This window comes from Benincasa hispida, chromosome 6 (genome assembly GCF_027475165.1).
Source record: "Benincasa hispida cultivar pf3 chromosome 6, pf3_genome.v1.1, whole genome shotgun sequence".
Classification (NCBI taxonomy): domain Eukaryota; kingdom Viridiplantae; phylum Streptophyta; class Magnoliopsida; order Cucurbitales; family Cucurbitaceae; genus Benincasa; species Benincasa hispida.
Genome location: NC_143483.1, coordinates 29,610,629 through 29,620,709, shown reverse-complemented (window position 1 = coordinate 29,620,709; position 10,081 = coordinate 29,610,629). Strand labels below are relative to the sequence as shown.

The window sequence follows — 10,081 nt, the reverse complement described above, 5'->3', positions numbered from 1 at the left end:
GATACTAATGATGTGATCCCAAAATTGTTCATGTTGTGACATGCAATTGGAGGCATCCTATGCAAAAGATGTTTGCAAAGACCGGACCACAAAATAGTCACTTCTCTTTATAACGACTGTTTACTGTCAAAACTGACTATTTCAATTTGATTACCTAAGGTAACTCGATCTCAATCTGAACTAACTATGAACTCCTGTCTATTTAGGATTATCCTTTAATATACATGGGTGAAAGTGGTTCAATATCGCCGCTCAATAAGCTTCTCATTTTAAGGGTAATACCAGATAGATAGCTGGGGACATAATTTTACAAGATGAGACTTACTCCTACCCATTTTAGGGTTAGCAGATACGTTCTTCCTTTAAGTACTGACTTCTAGTCTTGGACAAAGAGGCCTCGCCCTCTCTATGGCTAAGAGAGACTACGTTTATTGGTAGGACCATAAACCAATTGTTCATTATAGGATTAGTGGAGATTTAAGGAGTAAGATGTGTTATAGGGGTAAAACGGTAACTTTGACCTAGCTGTAAATACGAACAACCTGTGAAGGATTGACTTATTAATTATGATTAAATCAAGTGGATAGAAATATATCTACAGTGAAAAGAGTGCAACTACTGAGTTATAGTTGAGTGTCTCGGTAGTTAACGAATATTGATTAATTCGGTTTAAAAAGTTAACCAATAATCTCAAATCATTGGTGTTCATGGTCTGTAGGTCCATTAGGTTCATTTACTAGCTCGTAAAAGGACTAAACCTTAGAATAGCATGTTGAGAGAATTTGAATTGTTCAAATTTAGTTTAGAGTTTGGAATAATTATATACGATATAATTAGACGTTTAATTAATGAATTAAATGTGTAGGAGAGTTGGAAAATATTTAAATACGATTTAAATATTGTATACATGATTAAGGATTCATGTTTTAGATTGTTTTTTATAAATAATTTAATACGTGATATCAAATTATTTTTTAATTAATTATTTTAAAAATTAATAATTTGTATTAATTTTATTAAAATTTGAATTTAAGAATTCAAATTTAAATTTAGTTATTTTCCTATTAATTTAAATTATGTGATAAATTGAATTAAATACGAAATTAAGGGGAAAGTTGGATTTTCCCACATTTCCCACTCAATCCAATTAATTTAGTGGTTTACTAAGTATCAAATTATCGTGCAGTTCAATTGCATGTAGATCTTTTATAAAATAGAAGATTATTCAGCTGAAAGGGTGGAAAAAAGAATAATCTCTCTTACAGTTTGACACCAAAAACTAAAACTCTCTCATTTTCTTCCTCAAATTTTCATCAATTTGGATCTCACGATCTAATCTAAGGCTTGAGAATAATAGAGAAGCTCCTTGTGGAGGTCTACAGCAAATTCCTAAAAAGTTTTCACGGATTGTTTGGAGCAAATTTGAGGATTCATCAAAGGTTGTATTCTTGAAAGCTTCCATTTGTTGAATGTCAACTTCATCATTAATCTATCACTGATGGACCCTGAAACCTTAATCTAAATTTTGTGTGAACCTGGAGACCTTAATCTAAATTTTGTTATATCTATAAATTATTTTGCATCGCACTATACTTATTAATACTTTAGACCTCGTTGCTATATTTACAAATGCCTTTCATTGAGTTATGATTGTGATTTTCACATCGAGTTCATTAATTATAAAAGACGAGAAAACTGAAGTAGGTACAATAGACTTGGAGATATAATTTATATATTCTTTTTCTATTTTTTTTCTATTGTTTCTACCAGCCAACTACTAATCAATTGTTTTCTTTTTCTATTTCTATTTTGAGTGACAGTTTAGAAAATCTGTCTTGTGTCGGTAGATGGTAATGAACAACAAAATGAGGAGAAAACTGGAGTAGAGCAACCCAACTACTTTCAAAATATAAGAGGATTATATGAGCATGTTTATATATATTATATATGAGTATATATTTCTGTACAATAACTGACGAAGGACGAATAGAATTAATTGACTAATATTCTACATCAATTTTCCTTTTACTCTACTTATAATAAACTCTATAAATATGAGTCTTTCCATTCTTGAATGAAACACAATATCATTCTAATAAAAGATTCACGACACTTTGATTCACTTATCACAAAGTCAATCAAATTAACTTAGATAATTTACTTGATACTACAGGAAAGAACGGGAAAAAAATGATACTACAGGAAAAGAAGGAAAAGGAAAGAAAAAAATTGCTCTCACAGGTCAAAAAGGAGGGGAAAACAAACTTGTAGTTTTCAGTATTGTACAATGAATGAGATCAAAGTTAGTACAAGAAAATCAGCTATTTCACAGCACTGCTCCTACTTTACCAAATCATCAACACAAGAAACATGTACTTCTGCTGCCTCTTGCACCATCTCTGTTTTCAAGACCTCTCAAGAATGATCTAATTGCAAGGTGTTCAGAAGCATATGTCATAAAAGATACCAAAATTAACCCCCCAACAACCATCAAACCTAACCTGTCAAACAGAAAAATTCAGATATGTGAAATAAGGTCTAATTTGATTGTTTTCAGGATGATAACACAATAAATAGTACTCTTTTCATGAAGTAAAGATCCACATATAGGTTCTTGAATAATATCACCACTAATTTCTACAGAAGCAGCAGCCAAAAAGAAAAGTAATAGTAAATACAGAAGTTGCAGCTAATGCCATGAACTTATACCAGAACACCCATGAATACAGTCTAATGCCATGAACTTATTAAACAAAAAATTCAAAGTCTAGAGTTGTGGAATATAACACAAAATTGAAAGTTTAGTGTCATATTATTATAAACTAGAAAGACAGATGCCACGACATTCATGTATCCTGTAATTTTTAATAGTCCTATCCAAGTTTTTCTTCTGCATTATAGGAAAATGCAAAGCTATGATATGACAAGCAAACTCTATGAGTTAAATTTTCAAACAAGACCGACTGATTCTGAACATTGTTACCGTTTGTGCAATAAAGAACACGAGTAAATTACCTCAAAAACAGAGCAGTAACACCCAAAATACAAGGCAAAGTTGGAGCAACAACAGCCAAGAATGCCATCCCTAGACAATAAAACCATGTGGTAACGTCACTGCTTGATGCCTGCCACTGGTGATCTAATATACAAAAGAAATAAGTCTCAGAAATTACGTATCAACAATATTTGGTTGGTTGCAGATACTACACGTTAGAAATTGGGGAGCTGCAAAGTATTAAAGCAAACCTTTAGCAGAATAATCAAACAACTCAGAATCAGACGAGAAGGATGCTGCTTGGGTCGCCATTGATTTACCCCATTTGAAAACAAAATGGAGATAGCCTCCAAATAATAGAATGAAAATTGTGAATATCCACTCATACATCAACAGCAAGCCAGTCCATGGCATCACTTGCCTCGGCACAATCGCAAACGCAAGTGCAAGGGCAATTACAGCAGCAACAAAACAGACGAAGATTGATATTCCACCCAGATAAACAGGTATCTTGGACTGCAGATCATCAAGAAGATGATCAAAACAAGGCATAAACTTCAAGAAGATGAAATAAAAAGTGGCATACTACTTTTGACTTTAAAATGTATAGCATGACTGTAACATGCTTACTTAGAGAGAAACGAGAGAAAACTTGCCTGATGGTTCAAATTAACAGTACTGAGTGTAGAAAGACCAGTATAATTAATTGTTCCAACAGACTTTATTTTGTAGTAAAGATGCCTGGCTTGATCGCATAACAAGTTTCTCAAAGACGTATTAGAGTACCACCGTGTCTGACAAAAAGTAGAAGACTATTTAGATCTTGATTAATCCCGTCCTTGTAATAACTATTTGAAGACAATTTATCCTGTTGCTTACCTGAAGACAAGATTGATAAGAACAGAAGATTAATGCAACAAGAGGAAGAAGAACAAGAATTTTGACAATAAGATCATCATTAGGATTTCTACCCCCACCAGTTCCAGGAAGGGAGTCTTGTAGTCTTTCCCTGACATTCTACAACCAGCTCAAACAATAGAGAAGGTTACGAGTAGCATAAAATATTACACTCCTGAACCAAACAAAAATGTCTTGTAGTCTTTCCCTGCTTGCAAATGTGCAACACTATGGCACATGATAGTATGTGTAACACAAGCAAGCAGAGGAATAGAAACAATAAATTATATTTGAGAGAAATACCTGCCACATATCAACAGGTTTTAAAAGCCAAGATGTCCACCAGTCCCAAGGTTTGAGGGGGCCCAGTGTATAGTGGATAACCCGGAGTTCACTCTCATCTACCATCCACTGCAAAAATATGCATAATGCTCAAATAAGATTGCAGGAATTGGTATAGAGATTGAGGGAAATAAATAACAGCGCTTTCTCAATCTAAGGAGTTTTACTTCCAAAAACACATAATACGGTCATATTAAGAGTTCAGTTCTTTTCACAGATTGGATTAAAAATGTAATGAGGGAATTCTAAGGTCTAGCCTAATGGTTGAAAATGAATGCATAATAGAGCTCCAACAAGAAATGAATAGAGAAAAGAAAAGTCTAGATTAACAGTATCTCAAATAGGATAACACTTTTAATTAATAGTTCGGGGAAAGCAAGAATAAAAGGTACAGATTATTCCCACAGCAAGTAACAGTAGACTAAACCTGAAAATGAAAATTATAAACGGATAAGATCCTATCCAATGGATTAAAAAAAATCTTCTAATAATTGGCTTATGAGAGTAGGAAAACTATAATTACAAAAGGGAGCGCTTAATTAAAAAAAAATCTTTGTTTCTTTCTTTTTCTTTTCTTTTTTTAATTTTTCAATGAAAATGGAGAAGTTGGGTAAATAAGAAATTCTAGAATCACAGAGTTCACACTTGCATCGGAACTTTTGAATCAACTTTCGAGGAGGATGCCCTCATTACACATTAGTTGGGCTGTTTTGTTGTACTCTCTATCAAAAAGTAGAGAAAAACCTTGATCACATTCTTTGGAGGTGTTAGTTTGCTAGATCAGCTTAGAATTACTTCTTCCAAACGTTTGGTTTCTTGCTAGCTCAGCACAAGGACACTATTGACGTGATCGGGAGTTTCTCATCTATCCGCCCTTAGGTGAGAAGAGCCCATTCTTTTGGCTTGCAAGGGTGTGCTATTTTGTGGGATCTTTGTGATGAGTGGAATCCAAAAGTGTTTAAAGGGTTGGAAAGTGATCCTAGCGATGCTTGGTCCCTCATTAGATTTCGTGCTCTATACGGGGGAAATGAAAGCAAAATTCGTTCGGATCCAAAGATGGGTTCTATGGCGAACTCGAATTGGATTTGATTTTGAAGATCTTTTGTAGTTATTCCTTAAGTACTATGTATGGCTAGAGCCCCTTTCTATTGGGCTTGGTTTTTTATTTTATTTTATTTTATTTTTTGCATGCCTTTATTTTATTTTTTTTTCATTTTTTCTCCATGAAAGTTGTTATTGTCAAAAATATATCTATGACCATTCCAAGAGACCTTTTACAATTATGTACAAAATCCATTGCCTACCTTCACCAGGCTTAAGATCAAAAGGATTGACTCCATACTTTGCCACTAATAACTTTTGTCCATAGAGCTCCTTTTCTATGTCCTAAAACAGCGCAACAAGGCCTATGCAAATTCCCAACGAAAGAATTTTACTTTTTAGGGAGGTTTTCTTTCCATATGCTGTGAAACAGTGGAGGTCTCTTTGTTTCCCAAAGTCACCAATCAGAAAATGGAAGAGTTTTGACTGTATATCGCAGAGGGGTCAAAAAGAAAAAGCCATCTATCCACTTCTTCCTTTCAGCTCCACTTGAGAAAGTAGGTTTGTTAGGGATGCCCATTTGGCCATCTCCCCCTCTTTTAGGTTTATTTACAAGACCACGTCCCAACTTGAAGTGGTAGGATTCCAAAAGTACTGTATGAGCCTTTTCTTGTTGGTTGACCATAATAGAAGAATTTAAGGTAATTGCAATGGATAGTATTTTAAGACTAATAATTAAGTGTATAGCAACATTTTTAAGGAATTGCAAAATCTATCTATCGTTGATATACTCCTACCGGTAATAGACTCTATCGCTTATAGACTCCTACCGGTGATAGACTTTATTGCTTATAGACTCTGAAAACTGGATCTAAATTTTGCTATATATGAAAATTCTTTTGGATTGTGCTATCTTTGCTAATACTTTTAGTCTAATTGCTATATTTGCAACTACCCTTGAATTTTATAACGTTTCCAGCAACAATAATCAGAGAGGCTAAAATATTGTTCAAAGTTGCTTGGTTCTTGACATTATCCATACCCTCATAATTATGCTATTCAGATTTGTATGCTTGGTTTGGGAGTCACCGAAATATTGCAGCTTGCAAATGTAAGTGGAAGTCTATAAAGGATGAGACAAAAGAAGACTATTGAACATAACTAGATAACTTTAAAGTAAGTATTTCCCAACTACATTAACTAAGTGGATGTGGATCTAAACCTAAAACTCTTAAATAACGTTGAAAAGGAAAATACTGAATGTAAATAATGAAGCATCATTTGAGAGGAATGGGACTCATACATAAACATTAATTAAGTAAAACAACCACTTAATATGACAGTAGACATACCTTGTTAGCAAGCATGTAAAGACCAACATCCGCATTATAAAGAGTAGAAAGTCGTTCCATTTCTGGAACTGGTCTGGAACGTAGCACTTCTGGTGGCAAGTCCGGCTCAAAAACGTGTGCATTGGGAAAATTAGAATAGTATGAATTCAAAAAGCCTTGATCCCCTGTTAATTCAAAAGCAAGGTGTTCATCAAAGTTTGAGACTTCTACATCATCCAGTATCCAAAAATTATTTTTAAAAAATTCTATTTAGAATCCTCTAGCTTCTCCAATATAACAGCAAATTTATCAACCACCTATAAAAGGAAGCATAAAGTATAAATAAAATTTAGGAAGAGGATCAACTACCTCCAGTGTAAGAGGGCAGAGTATTAACTTTACTCATCATGTCATTGAAGATAGTTTCTGACGGTTCCACAACCATAACACCAGAATTCAGCCTTTCAGAATGCTTCAAGTTGGCACAAAATTTGCTACATTTGAAAAGATCGTCTATATTTTTCAACACAATTGTATCTGCGTCTAGATATACCACTGCACAGTGGTGTGATAGAGATTAAACAAAGAGCATCAAGAGTAAGACACTGCTTTTGAAAGATAGAAGTTAGCACACACACAAAAGTAAAATGAGTTCTCCAGCCAAAAATCACCATATTTTAGCTTCCTTAACCAAAGTTTTCTATGATCAACAGGAACACTATAATACTATATTTTATATGATCTGCACATTAAGATCACAAAGTTTACCTTTCCTATAGTCAGTCATGTTAAATATTTTCAGCTTTGTATAGACACCCCAAAATCTTGATGGACGAACTTGATTAGGATTTGCCAATAAACTAATCTTCTCCACTATCCACCCATCAGCCTGCACAATTATTTCAGCAGCAAAACATTTTATAACAGGAAAGTAATCATTGTAATGTAGAATACAAAAACAAATGCATGCATACATACAATCTTTTTTCTTCTTGATGAATAACCAAACTTTTATTCAGACAAGATAAAATAATACAAGGGCATACAAAAAGAGAGCCAACAAAAAGGGAGACGAACTCCAAAAAAGGCCTCCAATCAAGAGAAATAACACCTAACGGATAATTACAAAGGGTTGCCCACAAGGACATGTAAAATCTAAAAACGGACCAAACTTGACTCAAGATCTCTCAAGCCCTCTAAAAATTCTATTGTTCCTCGCACCCAAATGTCTCCACATAACGGCGGACACCACTACTTGCCACAAAAAACTTCCCTTCCCGTAAAAGAGAGGATAGATAAGGAACTCTTCAATCATCTCTTTGCAACCTCTCCGTAACCCCTGGTGGCCAAGCCTAAACCAATTCCAAACTAGGTAAGCTAAAACACGACCCCAAACGATGTGATTGGATCCTCTATCGTCATCATGTAAAGAATACAACTTTTTTTAATTAAAAACAACAGCTTTCATTGAGATGAAATGAAAGAATACAAGGACATACAAAAAACCAAGCCCACAAAAAAGGGAGACTCCCTTTACAAGAAAGGACTCCAACTATGCAAAATCACACCTATAGAATAATTACAAAAAGTCTTCGAAACCGAAGCTCATAGAGAAACATAAACGCGAAAGAGGGACTATAATTCCCTAGGATCCCTTCCCACTCCCCTAAACACTCTACAGTTCTGCACACCCCAAACCTATAAGACCGTGTTAGATGATATAATATTAAATTTGTCTTCCCCCATCAATTTAAGCTTTTAGATCAATTAGTGATTTAAGATGGTATAAAAGAAGATTGGTTCAGGAGGTCCTATGTTCAAACCCTATAGTGTTATTTCCTCCCCAACTAATATTGATTTCCACTTGTTGGGTTTTCTTCATATTTCAAGCCCACAAGTGAAAGGGAGTGTTAGATGATATAATATTAAATTTTCCTTAACTCATCAGCTGAAGCTTTTGGGTCAATCAATGAGTGAAGAGACCGCACACCCCCTAGCAAGCCAAAGAAAATGGCCTCTCTCCCCAAGAGGAGGATTTAGGGGGAACTCCTCGATCATAGGATTGACGTCTCTACGACGAACATTCATCATATCAAACATCTGGAGAAAAGAATCTTAGACACAACTCGCAAAATCACAACGCCAAAGAATGTAAAGAATACAACATAATGACTCCATTAAGTATGGCACCCTCCCCAACACCTGTCCAAGGTGCTAAGCCTTCTGTAGAAGACATGCCAAACAAAAACTTGACCTTCTTTTTGAATATTTACCTTTCACAATTAGGCAAAAATTGAACCACTCAAAGAAGAATGATTAACTAAACAAAGAAAAAATGACTTACATGAGAACCCTTAAATTAGAATGTTCTAAGTAGGCGTTCACCATAGGCTTCTACTGTCAAACTATATGTCATTGAAGAAACTCCAATCTCCAAGTTAGATTAAATTCTCAGCCAGTACGGGGAAAAGGCTCGAGAAAACTCCCTTATCTCCAGTTGAAGGATCATTAATTACTCAAATTTTAAAAATATACACACATTTACAGACTAAATCAACATATAGAATGAAATTCGAAATAGCCAACAAATTAAACTTCAAGTCTGAAAATTTCAGAAGAAATACAGAAAATAAAGAGAAAACATCCATCGATAAGTTGTTGTAATAGCTCAAATTTCTCGGAAACAAAGAGCAAACTAAAAGCTAACCTCCAATAGACTTTTAGCATACTCAGAAACCCCATCAGAAATCAACGCCACCATGTCCTTGTTGGAGCCAGTTTCGCGAATTGATTTCCCAAGAACTCGAACCCCCAAAAGAAATTCATCGCCATACAAAAGCGTAACATAAGCTTCATCGGAAGACTGTGATCTAGATGATGAAGAAGAAGAAGCTGCTGACACTAGAGATTGAATCAAAACCAACGCGATCGCCAGGGAAATGAAAGCGTTTGGTTTCATTATAAATATAAAAATAAAAATTAATCCCCAAATTTCGTCGGAAAATTGGGAATTTTTTGAAGAAAATCAAAAGGGGGATTCTTTTGAAGGCTTGGCGAGTACTACGATCGAATTGATTCGGCTATTCTCTCTCTGCATGTCGCCGCTTTGACACTTTTTTTTTTTCAGACATCTTTGAAAATTATCAAGCACAATCTCCTGAGGTTGATTCCACCCAAGCTTTGTTGTATCCCATGTGATTTTATATCTATATCATCTAAGAGGACCTATGGCTGCAAAGAAACTTTTGATTTTTCTTTTGGGCTTTGATTCGATGGTCAGGGATGTTTTAGGTAATTTCACATTTAAGTAATTAAAAAAGTCACCTTCTATCTCTAATAAAATCTATTTCATGTTAAAATAAAGATTTTTTTTTTTTTTTTTTAAGAATATCACATTTTATGCTCTAATCTCCTATTTATCTTTTTCAAAAAAATCTAATTTTATCTCTAATATCTACGTCATGTTAAATAAAAA

The 10,081-nt window shown here is 34.4% G+C and overlaps 1 protein-coding gene across 1 annotated transcript; it reads right to left on the bottom strand.

Moving 5' to 3' along the window:
- Window positions 1-2,123: 2,123 nt before the first annotated feature.
- On the bottom strand, window positions 2,124-9,841 carry PGSIP6 (plant glycogenin-like starch initiation protein 6). Its single transcript, XM_039035179.2, has 10 exons — window positions 9,314-9,841; window positions 7,375-7,495; window positions 6,976-7,161; window positions 6,628-6,791; window positions 4,196-4,303; window positions 3,875-4,012; window positions 3,652-3,789; window positions 3,247-3,511; window positions 3,016-3,139; window positions 2,124-2,501 (listed from the first exon to the last, which is right to left on the bottom strand). The coding sequence occupies exons 1-10, from the start codon at window positions 9,563-9,565 to the stop codon at window positions 2,357-2,359; spliced, it is 1,641 nt and encodes a 546-aa protein (XP_038891107.1). The 5' UTR covers window positions 9,566-9,841; the 3' UTR covers window positions 2,124-2,356.
- Between the last annotated feature and the right edge of the window lie 240 nt (window positions 9,842-10,081).

Bases quoted from the DNA above. Each gene is read 5' to 3' on its own strand.
- PGSIP6 (XM_039035179.2), bottom strand. From the start codon at position 9,565: ATGAAACCAAACGCTTTCATTTCCCTGGCGATCGCGTTGGTTTTGATT. The intron at 6,792-6,975 runs GTAGTTGATCCT...TTGAATTAACAG, and splicing joins TCTGCCCTCTTACACTGGAG to GGGATCAAGGCTTTTTGAAT. The intron at 2,502-3,015 runs GTAATTTACTCG...TCTGTTTGACAG, and splicing joins GTTACTGCTCTGTTTTTGAG to GTTAGGTTTGATGGTTGTTG.